Source organism: Simochromis diagramma, unplaced genomic scaffold (genome assembly GCF_900408965.1).
Source record: "Simochromis diagramma unplaced genomic scaffold, fSimDia1.1 OVJJ01000321.1, whole genome shotgun sequence".
Classification (NCBI taxonomy): Eukaryota; Metazoa; Chordata; class Actinopteri; order Cichliformes; family Cichlidae; genus Simochromis; species Simochromis diagramma.
The window spans coordinates 7,887,411-7,914,384 of record NW_024386772.1 but is presented as its reverse complement, the minus strand read 5'-3'; the positions used below and the strand labels follow the sequence as shown (position 1 = coordinate 7,914,384).

Below are 26,974 nucleotides of genomic sequence, written 5' to 3'. Positions count from 1 at the left end.
TGGAGGAACAGCACTACTATGTTATCTAACAACTAGATATTTGTGTACAATGACAAAATAGGATCAAGTGCTTTTTTTAAACTTTACTTTTTAACTTTATTAAAACAAATATGACTCAAAATATTCAGTAAATTCTCAGAAATCTAAGAGCAGAATAAAGTTATCTTAACCCAAATTCTGGAATAAGATATGTTACCATAAAGTCTTCAACAGTGAAATAGTATCAACTGTACAAAGAGTAAAAACAGCGATCAAAAGAGATATTACAAAGAAAAATGATGAGTCTGTATAAAAACAAAAAACTTGCAGAATTAAAAGTGAGAGTTGCTGCTCACTTTCCCGTTCCCTCACGCAAAAGATTTTAATTGAATTTTAACACTATGGTAATCACACCTGCTACATGATTTCCCTCTTTCCTCCAACATAATCCAGCGCTCAGAAAGGTTTTAATTTATTCATGAAGGTTTTCAGAGAGAAAAACTAAATACATGATGCAAATTGTCATTTTGCATGGTGCTGTATAATTGATTTAATGCAGCTTCTTAACATTGGCCTCCCTCAGTTGCATCTGACAGGCCTCAGGTTAATGGTGTGAAAACAGGGACACTGCTTCCCCCAACCTGTCAAATGGTAATTGGTCAACAGTCTTCTTTAATAGCAGGCTGCCATAGGCAACAGCAAACACTTCTTAAATGGTGTACAAAATAATTGGTGAGGAATAAACAAGGAGGGCTTGAGTAAGTGTACTTAATGTCAACTGTGTGTCCCTTTCTGTATTTTACAGGTTATTCATCCATGCACACCAGAGAGGCTAAGGATGCAGGAAACTGGCAGAAACAACAAGATGAGACCATTTAATGATGGTACCCACTAAGGAAAAAAGCACAAGCCAAGTTGAGGTGCTGGATGCTCTTTTAAGTGTTGCCACAAGTTCACTGCAGGCAAGCCTCAATCTGAAAGCAGATTTTTCTAATTGATCAAGATTTTTCTAATTGATACATGGCGATAACATCCAGCATCACACATCTATCAATGAAGAGGAGGCAAATAAAAGGATTGTCTCTGGCCCTGAGATTAGCTGAACAGCTGTACTGAAACGGCAGCGGTATCACACCCCTTTGATTCTTTTGGCCCTGCACATGACTCTAAAAGAAGCACCAATGGCCTGCAGCTTAGGCATGGTGATGAGTGCCTTGTTTTGGTCTGTAGCCATTGTATATTTGACTCATATTGGCAGAGTCAGTGGAGACTGCTGGTTAATTGAGGGTGAAAAGGGCTTTGTATGGCTCGCAATTTGTAGTCAAAACCAGCCACCTTATGAGGCCATCCCACAGCATATCAACAGCACCATTGTGGACCTTCGTCTGAATGAAAACAAAATCAAAAGTATCCACTATTCTGCCCTTAGCCGCTTTGCCAACTTGACCTACCTGAACCTGACCAAGAATGAAATCTCCTACATAGAAGACGGGGCCTTTTCTGCTCAGTTTAACTTGCAAGTCCTTCAAATGGGCTTCAACAAGTTGCGGAACTTGACAGAGGGGATCCTCAGGGGTTTAGGAAAGCTGCAGTACCTCTACCTCCAGGCAAACCTGATTGAGACTGTGACACCTAATGCCTTTTGGGAATGCCCCAACTTAGAGAATATTGACCTCTCCATGAACCGAATCCAGCAGTTAGATGGGTCTACGTTTGCCAGTTTAACTAAACTCACCACCTGTGAGTTGTACACAAACCCCTTCAACTGCTCATGTGAATTACTTGGCTTTGTCAAATGGCTCTCAGTTTTCCCAAACAGAACAAATGAACGAATGGTTTGCGACTCCCCACCCGGGGTCTCCGGTTATAGCTTACTGAGCCAGATTCCTAACAATCCAAACTATCGAAATGCACTGTACATGCTTACCAAAGTGTGCACTGATGAATATGTAACACCATTTATAACTGTGCCCATTGAGTCAACAACACTACCACCAGACTCAACGCTTTGTGGAGTGGAAGACTGTCCATCAGGCACAGAACCAGAAGACACTACCATCAGTACACCTGAAAATGATGTTCAGGGAACTCCTCTGATGAAAGTGAAGCAAATAACACCCACAGGTGCTATCATCACAGTTCAGATTCCTCATCCCTATAAGAAGATGTACATCTTGGTTCTTTATAACAACAGTTTTTTCACAGACATTCAAAACCTAAAAGATATAAAAGAGGACATTGAATTAAAAAACCTTAAACCCCACACCAACTACACATATTGTGTTGCTTCAATACGCAATTCTCTTAGACACAACCACACATGTCTGACAGTCTCTACTGGCCCTCAAAATGGAAAGCACGTAATTGTGAAAAAACCGTCTGCTACTCACTACATTATGACAATTCTGGGCTGCCTATTCAGCATGGTTATATTTCTTGGAGTTGTGTACTATTGCTTGCGAAGAAAGCGCCAACAAGATGAAAAGCACAAAAAATCAGGAAGTTTAAAGAAAAACATAATGGAACTTAAATATGGACAAGAGCTTGAGGGTGGGACTATATCTCGAATGTCGCAGAAGCAGTTGTTGGCAGGAGAGAGCATGGCACGTATGCCATACTTACCATCTGCAAGTGAAATGGAGCAGTACAAATTTCAAGAGATAAGTGATACTCCTAAGATGATGAAAGGAAATTACATGGAGGTGCGAAGTGTGGATCACCATGACCGCCGGGAGTGTGATATGGGAATGGCTGGGAATAGTCAGGGATCAGTGGCAGAAATTTCCACAATTGCAAAAGAGGTGGATAAAGTCAATCAGATAATAAACAACTGCATAGATGCTTTAAAGTCAGAATCCACCTCTTTTCAAGGAGTGAAATCTGGAGCAGTATCCACTGCAGAGCCCCAGCTTGTACTAATATCAGAACACCCACAGAATAAATCTGGCCTTCTGTCTCCAGTGTATAAGGATAGCTACCACCACTCTCTGCAGAGACATCGGTCTTCTGATGTCTCTCCAAAGAGGCCCAGTACAGCCACAGGAGGGCCCATGAGAAGCCCCAGGCCTTATCGTTCTGAATCCAAGTATATAGAGAAAACTTCTCCAACAGGAGAGACCATCCTCACTGTAACACCTGCTGCTGCCATCCTGAGGGCCGAGGCAGAAAAGATCCGTCAGTACAGTGCCCACCGACACTCCTATCCCGATGCTCAGATAGAGGAGCTCGAAGGACCTGAGAGCCACAAGTCCTCCATGTTGGAGCCTCTTACTCACTCCCGCTCCAGAGACTTAACATATTCGCAGATGTCCTCTCAGTACCACAATCTAAGCTATTCCTCCAGTCCTGAATACTACTGCAAACCTTCACATAGCATCTGGGAGCGTTTCAAACTCCACCGGAAACGGCATAAAGATGAGGAGTACATGGCTGCAGGGCATGCACTGCGTAAGAAAGTCCAGTTTGCAAAGGATGAGGACCTCCATGATATTTTAGACTACTGGAAAGGCGTATCATCCCAACAAAAATCGTAACCTATCTAGTTTTTGTTTTTTTAGTGGACTACACATTGCAGAAATGACACAACCACCTCATCTGACAACTGAATCAGTGGATACTTCCATAATAGAATTAACTTCTCACTCACACGTACCACATTCTCTTTCGACTGTGAAGAAAATGGGGTTAAGATTCTTTCAATTTGTCTTATTATGTAAAGCATTCACGGGAAAAATTATATTGCAAATAAATAATATATATGTTAAAATGGATAATAGGTTTTTTGGGTATCGCATGGCCAAGTCCTGTGACAGTGGATTTGCTGTTGTGTAATATGAAACTATTATATGAAGATATGTCTACTGAAACCTCAGTATTTTTTGAAGAACTGTTCAGACCCTCAATTTGAACTTTTTTTTCTTCCCTCCTTGCATATATTTAATTCAAAACTATGTACAGATTTGACTTTCTATATTTGCAGTGTTTTCTGTGTAAATGGAAAAGTGTTAGTGGATGAATCAGGTTTAACAAGTGGAGCGCTGATCATTCAGATGATCTTGTCTATAAAAAACCACAAGCCCCACTTTAAACCCATGAGATCATTTATCATTTTATCATTATCGATGCCTGATTTCTGTTTTTGTTGGGGTTTTTTTTGTTTGTTTTGTTTTGTTTCTATGAAGGCTTTTACATCTTTTACATGATTCAAATGGATTAAGTACCCTGAATCACTTAGTATCTTGAAAGACTTCAAAAGTGCAGTATATGTCATACTTTAGTGATGTTCTCTTAGTTTCACGAACCACCATTTGTAACTTTAGTACCAAAGTAAAAAAAAAAAAAGGCTGAAATGTTTACAATATTTCTGCACGGCCTGGGGATCATAACATGCAGTGGGTCCATGAAGATTTTGCTTTTTCTGTCTTATCAGTTACTTCTTCAAAAGAGAAACATTGGGAAATCACAATATCTACACACAGGATGTGGTGTCCAAGCCTACTATTAATCACTAAAATTTCAAAGGGAAGACGGCTATACTTTGTCACCTGTCATTTAGGTACATGGACAGATGTTGTGCCCTGCAGGAGAGCCCGATGGATGAATGTAACAGATATGTATTTTGATCTGTCTATGGCAGCTTTTTATGTATATTTTCAAGGAAATATTTATTTAATGTTATAAACTACGGTGTTTTTGTTTTTCCTTTGCTTCAATATTTCTTCCAGTGTATTATATTGCATAATGTCTGATCCAATAAATGGAGGAAAGTAGTTGGTTTTTCAGATGGGCCGTGTTGCTTGCTGAGAGGTTTCATTTTATTTTTTATCTGCTAGGCTATTAAATCTTTTTGTATATTATGAAAGCTTCATACCAGGCAAATATCAACAGCTAGAGTGAAATTTGAGAATGTGAAACTGAATCCTCTGACTTACTGGCTGTGAATTTGTATATTTTGAGTTTTTTTTAAATACATATAATACTTAACACTTTTTTCTTTCTAAGTTGTTTATATAAATCATTCCAAACAGGCTCATGATGATTTATCACATATTTATCAATAATTAGTTGCTTCTGTCTTGTATCTTCAATGTAGGATTTGGGTTTATTAAAGAATTTGTGGTAACATTTTACATCATTTACTCTATAGTCATGATTTCAAAGTGTTCTCATCGCTGTCAATTTAAGGAAACAAGGAAAACTGCTTATCCAAGTAGAGGGTAGTTTTATTTTCATTTATCTCTTTGCATGTGTTCACTCGTCCAATAGATTTTTTGTTCTTGTAAAATCCAAATTAATGTACATTTTCCATCCGTCCAAGTTTTACATGAAAATTAAAAGTCAGTTAATCGGAATAAAAACAGTTGATGGACAGTCTAGTATTGAAGATGCAGAAGAAGAAAATGTAGTGAGATCAAGTAGCTGAAAGAGTCATTAGTCAAACTTCAAATGAAAAAAAAGCAATGTGGAAGTAATTTCCATTTATGTAAATATAACATCTTGATTTGCTTTTTGCATTATTTTGAGAGACATAAAGTCTCCTCATTGCTTCACACAGATCAGATCTGTTCACTTGACACATTTGACACTAAGCCTGTCTCCACCGCACTTGGTGCACTTTTTGTTTTCACTGATTTACAAATCCATCCTCCTTAGCCAAGCGCAAAAGCCTTTACACTTAACAGTTCAAATTACAACCAGTTGGTTATCTTTTTCTGGGTACGAATCCAACCCTATTGCAACAATCCGAGTTAGATAAAAGAGGCTGTAGTCCTCAGATGGCTGATGACGCATCACCTAAAATATGGTCAGAATTTTCCTCTGTGGGAGCAGGAAACACATTTCTTGTCAGGTGTCTCCTTGCTGCTGTTTCTAAAAAAAACACCACATGCATTTCTTAGTAGCGTACAAATGGCAGCCCTTCAAATGCAAATGAATATTAAACAGTAGATGATCAATGAATTAAAACGTGAAAGAATGGCAGACATGTGCTGTTATGTATGAATTTTGTATTAAGGTGAGAATTGAGTCTACAATCTGACAATAGAGCTAACCTGAGGAAAGAAAATTGTCTGGTGAAAAATGTTTTCGTCACCTCTTTCTTTTCATCCAACACTGAGTGTGTAAGTGTAACTGCAGGCATTTATTACCCTATTTATATTTTTTCTGTCATAATTCTGTGTCCATTTCATCTAAGTGTGTCATGAAGCTGTTTTTATTCATTAATGTGAAATGAAGCATTCATGAGCCTGATGTGAATGTCTTATATAAGCACCTTGTAAAGTGTTAACTGGGTTGTCTGACTTAATACTTCAACCGCCTTAAGATTTTGGGATACTGTATGTGTACAAGAGTAAACTTCCTTTTGTTTTATTTCCAATGTTGATACTGTTGTTAAGTCTCCATTTGTTATTTTTTATAAAAAGCATTTCAGTATCTCATGAGAGCTGTCAGGTTTCTTGTTCATTTAGCTATTTAGCAACCTGTTTTTATACTGCATATTGTAGCACTTCTGTGTCTAATAAGAGTTTTAAGTGTTGAGAAAACCTTTAGAAAGATCAACAGTTGTTGTCCAAGTGCATCAAAACAAACAAGAGCACAAAATGTGTTTTTTTTATTTTATTTCTTAATACTATGTTATCTGCTTTCAGACAAAGTACTGTGAAATAAAGTTAAGGGTGCACATGCAGTGTACACTCAGCATCTTTATTATATGCTGTCATATCAGAATTGCTCCATGTAAGTATTGTACTATAAATTAATGCAACTGGCTTATATAAGTAACCTAAGGGGTAACTGTTTGAAATTGGGTATAACTTCCCATTTAACTTGTGCTATAAGAAATGGTTACCCAAGATTTTATGCCATGATGACTAACTCTGTATACGTAAACTGCCTGATGCAGGTTATACTCATGATAATAGATCAGCTTGACCTACTGAGCAATCGAGTCAAACGGCATTACCATCTCTTGGATATCCCGTGGACCTCAGTGTGCAGGTTGCCTCCCTGAATTTGGCTGCAGTAAATGCATACCTTTTTGCCTGGAATATATATTTGAATTCCCCATCCCCCTAGTGCAGGGGTCGGCAACCTGCGGCTCCGGAGCCGCATGCGGCTCTTTAGTCCTTATAGTGCGGCTCCGCGTGGATTGGGAAAATAAATTAGAAGTACTTAGCTGAAGTGTATTTTATTTATGTTAGTTCTTTTTTAACTTGTAGTTCTAAATTGGAAGATTGTTGTGATATTGAAATATAAAAATAAAATTATATTCTATTACTTTTTCATCACTCAAAATAAGCGTCACACTCGCGGAAGCCGGTATACCCGCCAAAACGCCGTGCATTTATTGAGACTTTCAACTCCAGGTAGCCCAATTATGGATCTTCGGATTCACATTATGTCATTAGCTGTTCTCCACCGTGAACTATGGTAAAAACAAACACCGCTCACGCCTCACAGATGACAGCTTACAGTCCTGCGTAAAGATGAAAGTGACTTCGTACAGCCCTGATTTGCAGACGCTGTGCGCAGAGGTTCAGAAGCAGAAGACCCGTTGTAAACATACCACGGCAGACCCGACGAGTTTTGCATGAACATGCTTTTCAGCATCTCTTTATTGACCACTTTTCACACAATAATAATAATAATAACAATAATAATAATAATAATGACTATGAATAACAAGAATACCTTTTACTTTAGGCAGATTTCAAAGCATTCAAGGTTACCTTACAGACTCAAAAAAATTATTATTCACCCTCAAATAAACATGAAGACATCATTTTTGAATAAAATGCAACTGAACTATATGAAAACAAAAGGTTTATTTATTCAAATAATCATACAACATCATTAATCAATGAAAATGTGCTTGAGTGTATACCAATGAGGTAAATTTATATGGAAAATTTACATGTTATTAAATTGCTTAAAGTCAGCATTTGGGCATGTTTTCTTCTGTTTGAGTAGACAAATCAATGATACAATCAATCTTACTACTTATCATATTACTTACTTATCATAGCATCATGTAAAAACAAAAAACTTCATTAAACATTTCTTTTCTGGACAATATTTCATGGTTCAGGCAGGTTTGGAAAAATACTTCATTAGCCAAAAAATATCTGTCCAGCATAAAGCAACAAACCCTCTTTTTACCTGTTTACCACTTTCCCTGCCAGAATAATGTTTGAACTATTGTTTTTTTAATCATTATTTTTATTATATTTTTGTTCCATAAATATATGTAAATTTAAATAAAAAAGAAATAGATATATTTAACACTACCAAATGATGTGGAAACACTAATTGCTACAATATTTAATTATTAATATGATTAATTCAACAATTAATTTTTTGTTACTTAACAGTATGACCTTCTTCAAGCCAGCATATTTTTCCTGTGGATATTACAGTGTAAATTTTTAAGCATATAAACAGATTTTTTTGTCACTCTATTCATACTCATGTTGTGGCACATTGTGGCATCACATATGTTATAATGGGCATTTGGTGCACTAAAATGCATTAAAATCCTGTAAACTTGCAGTTCCTGATGGCGAAACATCACATTTGCTAAAAATCACATAATCTCCTTTCATCTTGGTTATGCTTGTCTAACTAATTTTGTCTGTATATTTCTTTATCCAGCAGATATGTTTCTATGCTCACCTAGTCACACATTGTAATGTGATTAAGGTAATGAGGACACTAAGTACTGAGTGATGGATTCTATTTTCTAAACCCATGTTGCTGGTTATGTTTACAGAATGTCATCTTTCCAGGCCATTTTAAACCCATCACACAGGGACAAAAGGAGAACCAAAAAACCTTTTGTTTCAATAGACCAAAACATAATGTAGCTACTGTTGCAAAAACTCAGCCAGTGCCGTGACGGCACAGTTTTCACTGTGAGAGACTGCAAAAAGGCTTTCAAAACTTTACTTTCTCTTTCACAAAAAACAAAGCCTCACAAGTCAGAATCGTCATATTTAATTTTTTAAATTTTGCTCATCCTATTTGTGCTTCCTGGAAAGCCAGTATAAGAATTAAAGGGAACAAGTTATGCTAATTTCCAACCCTGTGTTTGTTTTGTCACTCTCAAGCAAATTAGGTTTGCATGATTTACAATTAAAAATAATGATTATATATCATATGCTGATCAAAGAGAAGCCTTTCAGTTCATCCTTTGTCTAAAGAAGTCACTTTGGCGCCATCACTTATTAGGTCTAGAGACCAGTGCCTAACACCCTGGTGACTGCTGGAAGCTGTAGGGAAACATATTCACTGACTGGTTTGCAAGTGATTGTCACATTCCTGGGTCTATTGACCCAGCGTTTTGAGTTTTAGTTTGGATGTTTTAAGTTCTTTAGGGTAGCTAAGTTCATTTGTTTATTAGTTTCTCTTTGTGTTTTCTACCCCTGTATTTGAGTTTCCCTCTCCCTGTTTCATGCTGCGTTTCTTATGGTGTCAAGTTTATTTTGTCTTGTCTACATCTCATGTTTCCTGTTTTATTTTGAAGGTCTGTGTCCTATGTCAGTGCAGTCAGCTCATAAACATGCCCATGAATCTTTAAGACAGTGTTTGTTTCAATATTCTCCTTAGAAAAACCACGCATGGATTCAGAATATAATCACCCACCTCATGCTGCTATGAGCTGTGGTGACAACCTGACAGTGAATGAACAGAAACACACAGACTAAATACACACAAGGGTGATTAGGGGAAGTGGAAACACATGGGGAAACAGCTGACACTAGTCTGACATAACGAGACAAAGGAACCAAAGCTGACTACACTGACATCCAACTTAAAACATTCAAACTAAAACTCAAAACGCTGGGTCAATAGACCCAGGAATGTGACAGTGATTGCTGGATGAAATTGGTGAATGAAGAATGTTCACCCTTCAAGTAAAAGTTTTGACCTACCACAAATATTTCAACACATATCAAAAGGCACAGCTTTTACTTTTAAAGGGAACACACTCTGTTTCCTGTTTGTTCATATTTTAACTATTGCTTTGCAAGTAGTTTGTAAATGTTTGCAGGCATCTTCCATACAAACCACCTCTTTGTGAACAATTTCACCTTCTAACAGCAAGCAACTACCTGCAACCGTTTTCCGTAAAGACCGATGGTTACTGGAAGTCACCGGCCTGTCTCTGAGCCTTTATGACTTGGTCCTTAGGCTAATTTTATTCTGAGAGGCTGATTTTTTCATATGCTGATGTTATTATTCGAAACGTATAATGTTAGACATTCATTGGGAAAATTGCAAAACTGTTTTTTGATCATTCATGTTGTCTCATTTACCTTGGTTAGGTTTCCTATATTCCACAACATATTGAAATTGTCTTTATGTAATATCCACTAATTCCCCAAATATATAGCAACACTTAGATGTTTGCAGCCGAAAGAAGAAAATCAACAAGCTACCTACCCTCGTATACTGTACACTACCTAGGAAGTGCTCATTACTACTTTCCTATAAAATGCACTGAACTTTAACAACAAAGCACTGACCGTATAGATGTACTTTGCTTGACTCACCTCAGCCATCAATAGCTTGTTTACAGTGCTGCTTTTTCTGCCTTTCTATTGCAGTTTGCTTGTTTGGCTTGCCTGGAGGGAAATGAAGGGGAGAGACTCCAGAAGGCTTCTTTGATTTGTTGTTGTTACTCACATCATTGAACAACAGAGGTTGGCAACAAGGCAGAAATTACACACAGACTCATAATTTCCCAGTTAATCTTTGTCTGCAGAAGCAATGACTTCTAGAAGCAGAAAGTTTTTTGAGCTGCACCAAAGTTGTTTGTTCATAGTGAGTCACTGATTAAAATTCAAATAGTATTAATAATGATAAAGTATCCTCGACAAAAATGCAGGAAATCTGACTCAGTGCAAAACCTTTTTCCATCTCAACTAAGTCTTAAGGGTTTGCACGACTGTTTTCCTTGAAGAAAACATCATCTCTATCATTTCTGATGATACAAAACAATGATGACTTTAGTAAATTTCTGAAATCTCTGTGCTAAAAGCCAGCATTACCATATCATGATACATTTTAATGTTTTAGCATGTGGGTGGGCCAAAATTTTCTCATTAACAGTGGAACACAAGTAATTGCCAGAACATGGCAGTCTGGGACAAAAGTGGAAGACTTATTTTTATGTAACAACTGCAGAATTGACAGGCCAACAATGGCATCTTGATCGACACACTAAATGCAGAGTCAACAGTCTATCAAAATTAAACGGTGCAGTGTGCTCGCTGATATTTGGGTGAGTATTGTATTTCAAAGACTCAGCTCCTCTAGCTGTACCTACTGAGTCTACAAGGCTTGTATTTTAGATTAATGCCAGATGATTCATAAAAGTCCAAATTGCTGCTTTTTTAATAAATAACCCACTAAGTGTTTGTAACGTATGGGCTAATTATTTGATGAGTGGGTTTGAACACAGCGCAAACTGAAAGAGGAGCCATAGATATAATTCTTTGAAAAGTCGCAGTGCTCCAATGACAGAACTGAGAAATTATTCAAGGGTTTATGTTCATGTTAATCACTGATTTTTATCTCTGGAAGAGTAACACTGTAAAAACAAACAACAACAAAATAATCATTTACACTTGAACATGAGCCACAAAGAAGTTTAGTGATGAGACATGGCATATATCTGGACATAGAAGAATGCATTAATCTTGAACTATTTAAAGAGGGGAAGCAAAGTTCTTGAATTCTTGTCAAATTAATTGAATAACTGGATGCAGTTAATCAATTTAAAATAATTAGCATTTACAGCAATCTCTACAAATGACATATGCACAAAGGTCAAAGGTCAGATAGTTAGAATAGTTAGCAGAGTGAGTTTGTTTAGACCTGCTTTGAAAACTGATGAATTCCACAGCAACATCCAGGTTTTGACGACCTGAAATGAAACAACCAGGCTCTCACTCAAATAAACCTTTCATATAATTTTTTTACTGTGTATGGGAAAAAAAGAGCAGTTGTAAAAAAGTATATTTATTCAGGTTACACTGTACTTTTTTCTTGTTCTTTTTTTTTTCCTTTACACTGTTTGACATTCCTTGTCACGGTATGCTTGTAAAGCATCAAAAAATGTCAGCAAAAAGTGAAGTCTGTTACAGATGTCACTGCTGAAGAACAACATGTTCCACTTTTCCACTGGACAAAGAAACTATGAGACCTGTGACTGAATCAAAGCAAATCTTAAACATGACACTACCAAACATCTTAAAAATAACATTACCCTATGCTTAGGTAGTGGGAGGCGGTGGGTCAGGCCTAGTTTGTACTGTTTCAGCTTTCATCAGTAATAATGTGTCTGCACAGAAAAAAGTAGCCAGAGCTGAAAATAACACATTTTCTGGAAGAAATCCTGAAAACTGAATCCTTGTTTCTTACCTCTCCTGCTATGCATGTCACGTATTTTATCAAGTTAGTGTAAGCATGCCCCTTGACTCTACACCAGTCTATTGCAATTTGTCATTTGCTGTATGTGCAGCAGGCAGGACTAAAGGTATTCTAAACAAAGCAGCTGGAGCTGCTCTGTTGGACAAAATCTATGTGATAACACCAATTTTAAATTACCCAAGAGTAAGTTATGCATTTCAAAAATTATTTTAAAAAACCAAAAACATTCAAGGACTGCTGACTGCTTTCATTACTGGTTAATGGATAATTATTTTCACTTTTAATCAATTAAGTCATCAAAATATTAATTATTATTATTGTTATAATATTTTTAAATTTACATATGCCATTTTTATCCTCCCATTGATAATTTCACACTTAATTTAACTTTTTTAAGCTTCTCAACTGTGAAACAGCCCACTAAATGGTGCTATTGGTGCCTTAGCAACAAAGCACAGGACTTTATTCAGGTTGTTCACCGTTAGCATTGTACTACAGCTAAAGGATTATGCCTACTGTTCTGGCTTATTGCCCAAGAAAGAACATTATGAATGAATCTATCATGTTTTTACCAAAGGGTGTTGAAGGCTGTGATCTACGAGCACCTTCATTTTGATGGGCTAAAACTCTTCACTCTTGTTAAGGAGATTTATGCTGATAGATGACTCCGGAGCCAAATAGACACAAGACCTGCTCATTAATACACGGCACAGCAGCTCCAGACGAACGCTTCGGTGTGCACCGAGCGAATTACGTGAATGATCTTTCAAATAAGCATTGTGCAGAGGCAGGTCACAGGGACCACCGGTCAACACTACTGGCAGAGAACAGGAACAGGAGAGTCTGAACGGTTGATTATGATATGAAAGTGAGAGGAAATCAAAGAGTTTTCACACACTAGGAAACATGAGACGTGTACCCACACAGGTCACGTGACTTCTGTTCCCCAAACTTTTGCTTCCAGAAATAATGAGCCATCCTTTCTCTTCCCCTCATCTTCAGTCCTCCTCTTCTTTTTTGCTGTCAAACAAAGAGTCCTCTGATCATAGCGGAGTACACATGAGAGGAAGCTGAGCCAAAAAAAAAAAAAAAAATCAATGGTTCCATTCTTGTAGAAGATAAAAAGCTTTTAGGTTGTAATTATCTCCCCCTTGTCTCTTTATGAATTTGCTTACTACTCAAATAAAAGTTGAGGACTTTCTTGAACACAGATACAATAGGCTGGATCATTACGCATCCTTTGACCACATCTAAAATATCATGCTAATTATGTAAATGGCCTGTATTTATATAGCGCTTTACTAGTCCCTAAGGACCCCAAAGCGCTTTACATATCCAGTCATCCACCCATTCACACACACGTGATGGCAAGCTACATTGTAGCCACAGCCACCCTGGGGGGCACTGACAGAGGCGAGGCTGCCGGACACTGGCGCCACCGGGCCCTCTGACCACCACCAGTAGGCAACGGGTGAAGTGTCTTGCCCAAGGACACAACGACCGAGACTGTCCAAGCCGGGGCTCGAACCAGCAACCTTCCGATTACAAGGCGACCTCCCAACTCTTGAGCCACGATCGCCCCATGTGGCTATGTGACTGTATTAAAGGCAGGAAATCTATTTAAACTATCTTGACTCTTGTTTTTAATCAACAGTCTTTATCCTTTGATTCTTTATTTGTTTGTTTTTTGATTAGTGTTTTAATTTCATCATTAAAAGTTAACAAAAGGTCATTGCAATCAAATGTATTACAATTTACTTTATAGTATTGGGTACCCAACACTGTTGGGCACAACAGGCAGTTCATGGATTTAAAAATTCATAAGAAACTATGACATTGGTTACTGCCAGTCATCTCAAAAAATGTCAAAATAATATTTGTTGAAAATGTGGTGTATTCTGTACATTTTGATTACTTTTAGAATAACAGACTCATTTACTTCTCCTTGGTTATCTTCAGCTACAATGCTGCCTTTTTCTGCTGCTCACTATGTGCATGTGTGTCAGAGATGGGTGAGAACCTTTATGAGAGTTTCATCTTGCTCATTTGGCTCACTCACGGTAAAAAAAAATCACTTTTAATCTTACAGTATCAGCGAAAACCCTGATATCAATCTGATGGCCACATGGTGAGTGTGACTGTATAGCATGTTAATAAAAGTTTGGGGGTTTGGAAGGGAGGTTCTTAATTAGCCCATTTCAGGTTGCTACTGTATGTGTTTACTGTGCCTGTTCATTGTGTGATGAAAATGTAATTCAGAGCCATTGTCATGGGAAACACTGTACTTTAGCAGCACTTGTATGCTTGTATAAAGAGCAGCAATTATAATTTATTTCAACTGACAGGCACATTTCACCCTGTAGTCTTTATCGGGGTCACATGGTACAAACCAGAATGCACTGGTTAAATATTAATGGTAAATGGAGTGTCTTATATAGTGCTTTTCTACTCTTTCGGAGTACTGAGTGCTTTGTATTTAACATTCACATATTTTGGGGATAGTATCATACCCAAAGATATTTGACATGCAGACTGGAAGAGCCAGGGATCGAACCACCAACCTTCCAATCAGCAGATGAACTGCCCTACCTCCTGATCAAAAAAACTCCAAGACACTCTTCAGATATGAAATTTAATCACCTTTATGTTCACGGCATGCATATATTTAATGCATTTCCAATGCATTTCAGCATATAGGCGTTAACCAATAGAAATAAGAGTACATGAACACACTGAATATATTTTAGTGCCGTTTTACCAAGAAGGGCCTTCCATAGAGTACAAATAAGGCTTTTAGAGCAATCTTATTTTGAGAAGTGGAATCAACAAATGACTAGCTCTGTACTACATCTGAGTTATCACTGCAATGATCCTCTAGGATCCTCTAGGTTTAGGGTCCAGTCACGTTTCCTGGGAGTCTGGCTGAAGATGGCTATGTGCAAGTTTATCCTGCAGAGTGGGAAGTCTCCTAAAAGTAATTAATAGTGATTCAAGGAAGATCTGGCTCATTGCATCATCACTCTCAATAATACTCTACTCCCTTTTAATTATCTGTTTAAATATTTACTATATACCTATTAAATAATTAACTCTATAAGTGTTTGTGTCGTGACAAAGGCTGCTCTATCTTTTGTTTGTTTGGGAAGATTTTGTTGTCGTTGCCTGTTTGGCCTTAGCGTAGGCTGTCTTTCACTTCAATTCAATTCAATTTGATTTATATAGCATCAAATAACAACAGCAGTTGCCTCAAGGTGCTTTATATTGTAAGGTAGAAAGTCTACGACAATACAGTGAAAACCTCAACCATCAAACGACCCACTATGAGCAAGCACTTGGCAACAGTAAGAAGGAAAAACTCCATTTTAAAGGAAGAAACCTGTGGCAGAACCAGCCTCTGGGAGGGGCATCCATCTGCCACAATTTGGTTTATATCCGTAATCCTGAAAACATGAATCCATTTCCTCAGATTTTGCTTCAGACTTTCTTTCCTGGTTACACATTCTCCTCGTGCATTGGAATTGATTGAACTGTTTCTGTCTGTTGGTTTTCATATGTGTTGTTGCTATGCAAAAATAGCTAAATATTGAGATTAATGTAATAAAAACACATTTAAACAGCCTATAGCTCTCCCTATGATCCAAACCAGGAAAATATCATCAGTGTAGAGTTCCCACCAAACTGTATTTTAAGTAAAAACAAAGTCTTCTTCCTATATACCCAGGTACAGGCCTGCATAAGAAAGACTATAACGTTTTTTATGCTACAAGTGTTGCTGCAGCTTTAACCTCTTTAGACTTTTTGTTCCTCTTTGCACACTTTGAAAGGTGAAGTTGTGCCACAGACCTCTGTTGTATTTTTGCCATCCAAAGTCCTCAAAGAAAATTTCTGACCTAACCAGAGATTGACCCCTGGATGTTATTGCACCAATATGCTGTGTAAACGAAACATTTTCAGGGTTTTGTTTGTTTCTCTGTTTGTATATAATATTAAGTTGCAGCCCCTGTATGGCTTTGTGTTATTATAAGTAATGTGTGTGGTTGTGTTTAATAAAGTGTTTGTAATAACCATAACAACCATATAATTGTACTAACACATTACCCTGTGAAGGTACGCTCTGAAGATTTTGTTGTTTGTAACACTACCTGTTTTGTCTTTTGTCATTCACAAGGATGCACATGCAATTCATTTGTATTCCTGCCAATGATTAGCACTACTGCCTCATAACAAGAAGATTCTGGGTTTTAATGGAGCCTGGGGCTTGGTATGTGGAGCTTGGATGTTATCCCTGTGTCCTTGTGGGTTTCTCCTGGAACCCACATCCAGTAATTTGCTTCTAAATTGGCCATAGGTATGGATGGTTACCCTGTGACAGATTGGTGACTTGTCCAGGTGAACCAGCCTCTTTCCCTATGAAAACAGTGATAGGGTCCAGGACCCCCATGACAATAAATTGGATAAGTTTAAGAAAATAGATGGAACGGTTTCACAACAATTTTCAAGTGGTGGTAAAATGTCAAAAAAAAGGTGAAAAACCAAAAAAAATAAAAGTAAAAGGGAGTGGTCCAGATAACAAATGACATGGCTGTATACAATACAGTGTTCAACATATTGTGCAGATGTCTACACAATGATTTCAGTGTTTATCTGTAATTTTTAAATATAAAATAAAATGCCTTACCCAATAAGAATAGCTACATTTTTCTGGAAACGAAATAAAATAAAATGCCTTTAGATTTTTGTGAACACTGCATGTTCTTGAACAGCGATGTCACAAAATGTGAGATTTCTTTCTCCCATACTTGTTGGTGCTTTTCCAGCTGGGAATTCACCACAGCAATATCCTCAGTGTGATGTCTTTTAATCTCAAAGCACTGCAATCACTGGGTTTTTTTCTTCTCCAGAGGACATGTTTCTGATTGCTGAGGCACTTATTATTTCCTGGATGAGGCTCTGATGCATACTACAGTACTCTGAGCTGTTCAGTAATCATAAAGTCACTGGAAGGTGTCCCTGATTGCCCTGATAGTAATAAATAAAAAAATAATTGGCTCACATGATTAACTGGAATCTAACAGTATTTTAAAAATCTATATAAATAAATAGCTTTAATGCACAGCTTGCAGTGTCCCCATATTAGCTAACTTTATTCTTTATACGATCTAAGTTGATCTGAATTATGTTTTTTTTAGTCTTTATATTATGTTTAACAGCATGTACATCAAACTGCTAAGAATTTCTGATAAGACCATATTAAGATTTTTCTAAATACATTTTCTCCTTTTAGGAAGAAACATTTCTTTATCATTCCAATTGTACTAAGTATTTACTCACACCGAGAAGGAAGGAAGTGCCATGATTGTCATAGGCAGGAGCTCTCAGTCTGCTCACTGTCACACTTTTTCGCAAATGCTGAACTCTTGTGTTCTTTTCTCTCTTCTTTGACATAAGAATCCAAACATTAAGCTGTAATAGAACAGCTTAGAACCATTGGGGGGGGGGGGTTAGCAGGGATGGAACATCTGCACGGAGACAGCATGAAGGACACTGACTTTTAAATATGATGGATCAGACATGGATTGGAATTTTCTGTCCAACACCAACAAAAGGGGGTCTGGAGCTAAGGAATAATAATAATAATAATAATAATAATAATAATAATAAACTGCAGTAAGCTTTCAGAAATCCTCTTCCTCATACCTTGGTTGTAATGAGTTCCTATCAGCTCAAAGCAGTCAGTCTATTATCCTCTGACCTCTGGCATCAAGGGAACTCACTGGATGGTTTCTCATCAGACCATTCTCTGTAAGTCTAGAAATGGTTGTGTGGGAAAACAGATAATAGATTATCAGCTTTTGAAAAGACCAATGTTTATAATCCATTCTGATCTTCAGTTTGAACTTCAGCAGTTTGAACAGTTTTGATCAGCTCTACATGCCTAAATTCATTGAGTTGTTGCCATGTGATTGATTGATTAGATAGTTGTGTTAATAAGCAGCTGAATAGGTGTACCTAATAGAGTGGCAGATGAGTGTGCATCATAAGTTTTGTAGATGTAATTAGATGCTATTGCCATGAAATTACAACAATACAGTGCTTTTGTAAGAGGTTATTTTAGCCTGTAATTAAGTAGTTGCTACACAGCATGATGACACTGTAATATCTGACATAGATAATAATCTTCAGAAGCTTACTTGTGTGGCAAGGTTGCTTTGTCAGCTCCTGATCATAGGAATTTGCAGACTGCCATAGATTATGTATTATGATTTTTTCAAAGTTGTGTGCAAATTATTATTTTATATCTCTCTGCAGTGTTTTTGGAGGTGTTTGTATCTGTTTTACTCTTCATGGGAATCCCTTTGTGATCAGGGCCAGCCAATCAGGTTGTATGAGGGCCCATTGGCCCTGCTTGTGCTTCCATTCAATCCTTTGGGTACTTTGAACAAACTTCACACAAATAACAAATGCTGACTTCATACTGTGACTAAATACTGTGTATGAAAGACCACTATGAAAAAAAAAATCACTTGGCCTTCAAGCCATTGCTCTTTGTAGATTTTTTTTTGACATAAGAATGTGCTTTGTCACTGCAACAGAATCTAGTTTTGAAGGATAAAGTGTACAAAAAAAAAGAAAAGCTAGTGATAATTTGGACTCAACCTCCTCTGCATTCTACTTAGCAGCAACACTCATGCTGAATAGAGAATGAGGTGCATCAGACCAGGGAATGGTGTGTTAGTATGTACTGTGACTAAAATAAGGCTTTGTTCTGTGTTTTTCATCTCTGGCATGCATATCTGAATTCTAAGATTATAGCTTCTGTAGGTGGTTGTGAATAAGGCCCAGTTTCTAACTGGTAATAAAGCTTAAAAAATACATATTTTGAAATAACAGAAATAAAAGCAAGTATTGAACACTTATGGATTGTTTTTTAAATGTGCTGCACAATGAATGATGGAATTTGCCAGGTTGTACAGTAAGGGAATTTATTTTATTTCATCTGTCTTGAGGTTCTTTTGAATGTTTTGTCAGTGATCTGTTTTCCTCCCACAGCCCAAAGACTTGCAGGTCAGGTAAAAGAAATTATAAATTGCCTGTAGCTGTGAATGTGAGTGTGAAGGTGCTGGTCTGTCTTCATATGTTAGCACTGTTATAGTCTGGAGACATCTGTAGCAGTGTACTACCTCTTACCGATTGCTTACTGGGATATAGTCAGGCCCCATCTGAACCTGAGCAGGATGAGAGTTGGATCATCCAAAAAACACCCGTACATGCTTAAGCTGCAAAGATGCAACTTCACACTGATAAATTCAAAAGGCATTTTATAGCCAACTGTAGTTTCGCAAATAGAGTCCTAAGAATCTCTATTAGATCTCAGTAGAAGCTTTTGCGACACTGAAAATAAGTAGTAATGACCTTGGATAAGTGAAAACATCAAAGCAGTAGCAAAGTGGTATTTTAAATTAAGCTCAGTTACATAGTTCAAAGACAGATAAAGTATCTGTTCAAGAAGACATACACAGAAAAATATACATGTTAATAGCCCTACCTTCTCTCAGCAACATTCTGCAGCTTTGAGTTTATATGTGTGGGCATGTCTATAGACAGGAAGGAACACTCACTGTAATATGCCATAAATTTAAGGACAACCTCGAAACTTGATAGGAGCTCTTACAATGGATATATTGTTAAAATATGCCAGTTCTATTTGTGATGGTATTTCTTCAAGGACCAGCTGTTTTGTTTGGGAAAATGTTAACAATGTTAACGCTGTAATGATAAAGTCGTATTGACTGTATTGTACTGTTCTTATTGGTGGCTGCAGGCTAAGACTACCTGATGCTAACAACTCACTCAAATCTCTGTAAAGCTATGCAGTACAATACTGAATCACTGCTTCAGTGCCTTTTTCAATAAAGACATTTTAACATGTCGAGGTGAAAAATGTACTTGTGTAAATAATAAAATTAATGAAGGCTGAACTCCATTGAACTGCTCAAGTTTAAGGGTTGAAGTATTTTTCATGGTGGCTGGTCGTCACTCTCAACTTTACTCATTCACTATTCACTAAACGAACATTCAGTTTAGTCTCTGGAGCACAGCGTGTAGAGACTTTGGACTCCTAATCATCAGCAAAAGCAACAGGTACAGAGTTGCTCTATGTTTTTTTGCATCTTTAAAATGTTAGGGGCAAACATGGCAACTATAATCAGGTACTGAAATGACACCAATTTGATACCAGTGCATTTACAAGTTACAATTGCCCAAAAACTAAGCATAAGGAAAATGTATGTTCTCGTCACCTAATAATATTATTAGATATTCAGCTTCATAGCTTTTCCAGTTCAGGTTTTATGGTATTGTGCATGCTGTCTCACTGCCATACTGGGCAATCAAATTACATCATTAATTATGTAGTATTATATGTGCAGAATATAATTAACTGTACTCCACTATCACCTCTTCTCAAATCAAACTGGGCTAAAGGTTTAAAAAAAAATCTTGAGTGACTGGTTCCTGCTTTAATTTTTCACTCTGTTTTTAGGACTACTGCAAGTAGGCTGTCTCAATGAGAGGGTGAAGTGTCCATTTGTACTGGAATATATTCACTTCATTACTGTGAAGTAGTGCACACAAGCTACTCAAGTACTGACTGGTTTTGATTTACTCTGAAATGAGTTGGCTCAGAAGTAGTTGGAAATCTGTCCAGCAGGTCGGTGGGACATGTGCAGAAAGGATGATCAAGTGTGGAAAAAAAACTCTGTTAATCCTGTTTATTTCTTTCTGTGCTGAAAAAAAAAGCTGGATTTTCCCATCAAATGTATTCATTCTGACCTCTCTTCTATTGATACCACCCCAAATCTTCACTGTGATATCTAGCATTTCTTTGCATTGTTAATAATGACAAGATTAGATTTCATGGACACAATAATGCAGTTGTGTAAGTGGAATGATTAATAGTAATCAGAAAATTAATTCCTAACAATTTTTAAAATTGATTAATCATGCATGGCATTCATTGATAAAAATAAATGGCAAACTAAATTGCCTGTTGGTTCCAGCTTATTGGCAGGCTTGAGACAACTTTACAGGCTGCTTTTAAAAAAAAATCTCTTCATCTGCTATAACTTCCTCAGCTGTGTTATCAATACAGGAAATATTTTTGTTTAATTCAGTAATTGAAATTAGGAGTTAGGTAAAGTCTAATTTTACTCATCTCAACTATTTCAAGCCACAAAACGGAATCTCCTGATTGTGTTTGTGGTGTATATTTTATATAGTGTATGGTTCCTGCCTGCTTTCAACTATCAAATTAAGGCAAGAAAAGCCCAAAACATAATCAAAGGAAAAAGGAACATTAGCTGGATTTCTAAGATTATTCCTGTTTTGGCTTTAATATCCTTTATCAGGGCTAACAGTGTTGCCTCTGGGGTCTATTAGCAGATCCTTAAATTGAAAACTTATATCAAAGTAAAGCCAGTGTTGTTTTAGTGATTATCAATCTTGTGTATGCCAAGTGACAATTGTCTTTATCCCAGCCTTAATAGCTACTCTATTTCAAAATAAACTTAGTTAAAGGTAATGCCCTTTTACAACAACAATCAATAAAGCAATCTGAAACTCTGTAATTGTACCCAATGGTCAGACACAGTGTCCCTCAGCCAGTGCCTCCTGTGCTCCTATTAGTGTTCTCTGGTCAGTTCTGGGCACAGACTCAGTCTGTGTGCATATTTAAACTCAAAATCCTTCACAGCTTCTGCACTCAAGACAGCACATCATCAGTTTCAGTTCGACAACTTTTTCGATGACCTGCTTTGACTATAAAGAGGCACTTAAATATAAATTTAAATGGAATTTCCAGTGGTGAGTCTGTCCTTTTATGACCATTTGTGCAATCTGAATATTTTCATAAATATTTTTTACATTGCAAACTACTGAAAATGCAAAATATTAAGTGTGCATTATAATGTTATGCATAAATTAAAGCCATATTCACATGCATATCACTGCAGCTGCAAATTAGCAGTGTGTCCAATCTGCTGGTTGTTCCCATTATGCCTCTAATCCTACAATGTCTACAGATGTATTAAAAGCAGTGCACAGATCTGGAAGATCGATGAACTTAACTTCTGATTAAAATTGCTGCAGGTGTGTTGAAGTGAAAGATATGAAAGAAGATGTACACTTAATCTGTTATTTTAAACAGAAAATTACAAACTACATTACAAATGAGGGTGTCTCTTGGATTCTTTGCCCATACTGTGATTCACAAAGAGATATGCTTATTAAAATTTTTAATTAGGAGCAGTGCATACATTGCCAGTAATCATCAGAGTCAAAGCCACTGTTTTCCCCAGTGAGGACCTCTTAAAAGATGAAACTTTGTACAGGATACTTGTTCTGACATGTGTGCTTTGTTGTGCTATATGTAACATGCTTTAGTCTTTTTCGCAACCCTCCTAATATTTTATTTTACTAACATGTCCTTGCAAAATCACAATAATACAATATTCAGCTTTAAATTACCCCAATGTGTCCTGCTTTAAAATACATAAAAAAAGAAAATTATACTGAAATCAAACACCGTCACACAAAAGGAAAAATTTCTCATCACCTATTCTGTTCATTCTGACAGATATCAAGACTCTACATGGCACAAAAGGCAGTTAAAACACAAAAGTACTTCACCCTTCACTCCAGTGGTGATCAAGAGGGAAGACTGGAGTCTGTAGAAAATGAGAGGAACCCTTAAACTCCACTCAACATTGTAAATTTTTCTCCAGTTGAACACAGATCAAAATACACATATTTTATTCCACAACTGTTTATAGTAATTGCTAGAAATGATTATTATGGTGGACAGTGGCTAGTTTTTACGCTGACAAGTACAATTATATGAAGTTTAAAACCATTAAGCAGAGTTCCAGATCAAATGCTGCCCTGCATTTAAACAAAATTCATTGCAGAGAGCATCGTGACTTAAACAAGTGATATATCTAAGCACAGCCCTGGCCGGTACACTGGTAGTGGTAATTAACAATAGCACAGAGAGTTGGGACCTCTGCAGTTAATGATCAATTGTATTAAAGTTAGGTCTTCAAAAACGAGACCAATTTACTGTTAATTCACTGTTTCAGGTCGCTACATCAGTCACTAAGGAGCTTCGATTCTGACATCCTTGTCGCGTCTGTCAGCTCTCTGAACAGAATAGTTTCATATTTTGGCTCCTGGCAGCAGTCTTTATATAAAAAAAAGTGTAGGTGGACTGAAGAGCACAATGTGGTGATTATATGCTGCTCTTACAATGTTCCAGCTTATTTATGGATGGGAGGACAGACAGAAAGACAGACAGACTGCAAGAAAATCAAGGGATCCAATCTTTCATCATCTAATCCACTGATTTTTTTTTTTTTTCGTTAGCAGGTAAAACGCAGAGCGAAATAGAAATAGAGCAGTCAAGCTCTTTTTGTGCTCACACGGGAATACTGCAAGTAACTACGACTAAATCCAAATTATATAAACATTTAAATGCACTGAGTAGGCACTGGGAGATATTAGGTAAGTACATCTAAGATCAAAGCCTCTGGTGCAGAGAATAGAACCAAAATATCTGTGGAGGAAAGAAAGCCATTTCTCTTCTTTGAGATGAGCAATAGGCTCAATAACTCTGGCATTATTCTTCTAAGTCTCACTGCTTAGGCCATGCTGTTAGTTTTCTCCCCTCTTCTTTGCTTTTGCTTAGTACCTGCTCGATATGGTTTCAGCTTTTGTGGCTTTTGTTTGTTTTGTGTTTGGGTGTGACACCTCCTTCAGATTGCATCGGCCAATACACCTGGTCCTCAATGCCTCTGCCAAATTGCATGTTCTTCCTCATTCCTCATCTCATCAGCGAACAGCATTTAGATCCCAGTTTTTCAGTCATTGTTCACAAGATTGCTCACTGTACTTGGCTAGCAGATTCTCTCGGGCTTCCTAGGTCTGCATCTGTGCTTCAGGTTCCTACTCTTCCTCTCCGCCTCCAACTCTGCTTCAACCAAGCTTGCCTCATCAGCCACGCCAGCTCTTCTCACTCGTCACAGAGCTGCATGCAGCATGCTTCTCATCCTCTTAGTCACCCAACCACCACTAGCACTGCAGCTTCATATTATTATGCTGTAAACCTTGTTAAAGTACTTTTCTTAGCCTAAATCTGCTTTTGGGTCTCAAGTTCTCATTGGTCATAACAACAGGATCACACAATTTTAGATCTAATAAATGTAATCACTTTTGCACCGTGGGTGCAATAAATTCTTGATTCAGAATGACTTGAGGGATGTTTAATTTCAGATAAGAGGATATAGCTTTTACAAAGTGGGTCTTATCATTATTCTATATTAATGTGCTGCTGTGATGTGAGCATGCTGTCAAGTCATCAAGCTCCACGGGATGACTAAGTAAGACTAAATTCACAGAATTTATTCAGGTGAATATACTTTGCATAGGTATATTCAACACAGGTAATTTGTCACGTGTCAAATTGGGTAGCAAATTTCACTGCTCCCAACAATTACACTCTTATTAATTGAAGGTAAGTGCTCATTTCAAGCCCTGGTAGGCACCAATATACAGACTCTCACTGCTTCAAAATAAGCTCCAACAATCCACGTTTATTTTCACAGTTGTTTAATCTTGTGTTACTTGTGGTCATGGTGCAGCAGTGGCAGTGGTTGACATTTTTTAATGCTTCTGCGGGGGTAGTAAGATGAATGCTCAACTGCAAACTTTCCCAGTGTCTTGTTAGCTTGTTTGATAAGATCTCTTTCAACAAATTCTGGCCTCTGCACTTTCTGACTTAACTGCAAAATAACCAGTTTCATAGATTTGATCTGACTTGACACATGAAGGAAAGATCCAGCAAATTAGATGACTCAAGTATATAAACCAAGGACATACGGTGTATTAGAGCTGTTTTTTATAAATGTTATGTCCTAACATCATCCACACCAGAATCCAAATGATAAATCGTTATCACTGTGATGAATAAAAGAAATGATGGCCGAATAAATATACGAATAACCAATAAAATACACAAAAACATAGAACACAGATTTTAAATCTGAATATTGTATAAATCAATCAAACTAATGATTGGAAGTATGTACACAATACATATTTTGCTTTTATATTATGACATAACAAACAGCTTTTATTTTCTGGGCACTATGTGGCTGGAGTATGTATATATCCCAATAAAAGTCAATAAGTATTTCATTGCAAATGAGAATGAGATTAAAATGAAATGCTCTCATTTAACTTCCCTCGGCTCTGATCTACATATATAGCTGGAAATCGCACAGCAAGTTTCCTAACAAGATGGACAATGCACTAATGTGATTATAATGCAAGGACATTAAACAAAGAGAAGCACATCAGTGAAACAGTGCAATTCCTCTTTGGTAAAAATGTTTCTTGCGAGAGATACTGACGCTCAGTGTTCTTTCATAGATGTGTTATCTAAGACTCGAAATAAAAAACAAAAGCTAAAAGAAGTATTGTTTAAAGCAGAGAGATTTTTCCCCCTCTCTGTGAAACACACAGATTATTTTAAAGATTTGGAGGTCTTATTTGTGTAAAATGAACTCATTGAGGCAGGGGACAGTTCGCGCTCTTACAGACTCTTTGAATTCTTCTTCACTTTCTCTTTGCTGATGCTTCCCACATCTCCCTTGTGCTCGTGTAGCATGATTTAAACAACCAGGATAATAAAAGACTCGAAATTAGATTGTGGAATAAATCACAGCAGTGGCAAATGGGCTGTGACCAAGACTTGAAACAAAAACAAATATCTGTGTTAAGGTACAGCAGATTTTTCCTGTGCAAAATAAACAACTCAAACATGTGTGGTAAAATTATAACCCTGTGTAACTAAATCTGATGTAATATTTTCACTTTTCATTATAAAGGCAGGTTCTGAAAATTTAACCTAAGAGAGAGGAAAAGACTGAAGTGAGGGAAATTTACAAGGCTGCCTGTCTTTAACTGTGCTGACGACCTAAGGTCATCACAGTGGAGCGACTAGACATAACAAAGTAGACAAGGACTCACTCATCTGTCTGAAAGTATGGAAATGGGCTTATTTTTCTTATATGTGCTGTGATTCATTAAATGTATAGATGGAAGTTTTCCCCATAATTTGTTTGATCAAGCTGACTTACTGTAAGGTCACATTTTCCAGACAAGTGACCTCGCGAATCTGAATGTCTGTACTCAACAAGAGTAGATCATTTTTAAAAAAATCCTCCATGTTTATGTTTATCACGGTCTAATATGTGGCCCAAGAGCCAAAACCGGCTGGCCGCAGGGACCAATACGTCCCACTAAATTGCTTTGCCAAGTGGGAAATTTGCAGAGGCGTCATTAAAATTTTATCAATAAAATGAAGTGCTATTCCAGCTGTGAGGAAAGCCTCATTACTATACAAGAAAAATTATAAGAATGTAATTGTTTGGGTGATAAAATTTTGAAATAATGTTGCTTCTATCAAAAACCTGACATCTGTGCTTTGTAGATCCTTTGTGATATAGAA

At 37.1% G+C, this 26,974-nt stretch overlaps 1 protein-coding gene across 1 annotated transcript in view; it reads left to right on the top strand.

The window, feature by feature from the left end:
• Positions 1-7,144, top strand: part of elfn1a (extracellular leucine-rich repeat and fibronectin type III domain containing 1a) — a 76,827-nt gene extending 69,683 nt beyond the window's left edge. Inside the window, exon 3 of the mRNA XM_040046450.1 lies at positions 785-7,144. Coding sequence (XP_039902384.1) covers positions 1,140-3,512 — 2,373 coding nt within the window. The 5' untranslated portion in view covers positions 785-1,139 and the 3' untranslated portion in view covers positions 3,513-7,144. The remainder of the gene's footprint in view (positions 1-784) is intronic.
• The last annotated feature ends 19,830 nt before the right edge of the window (positions 7,145-26,974 follow it).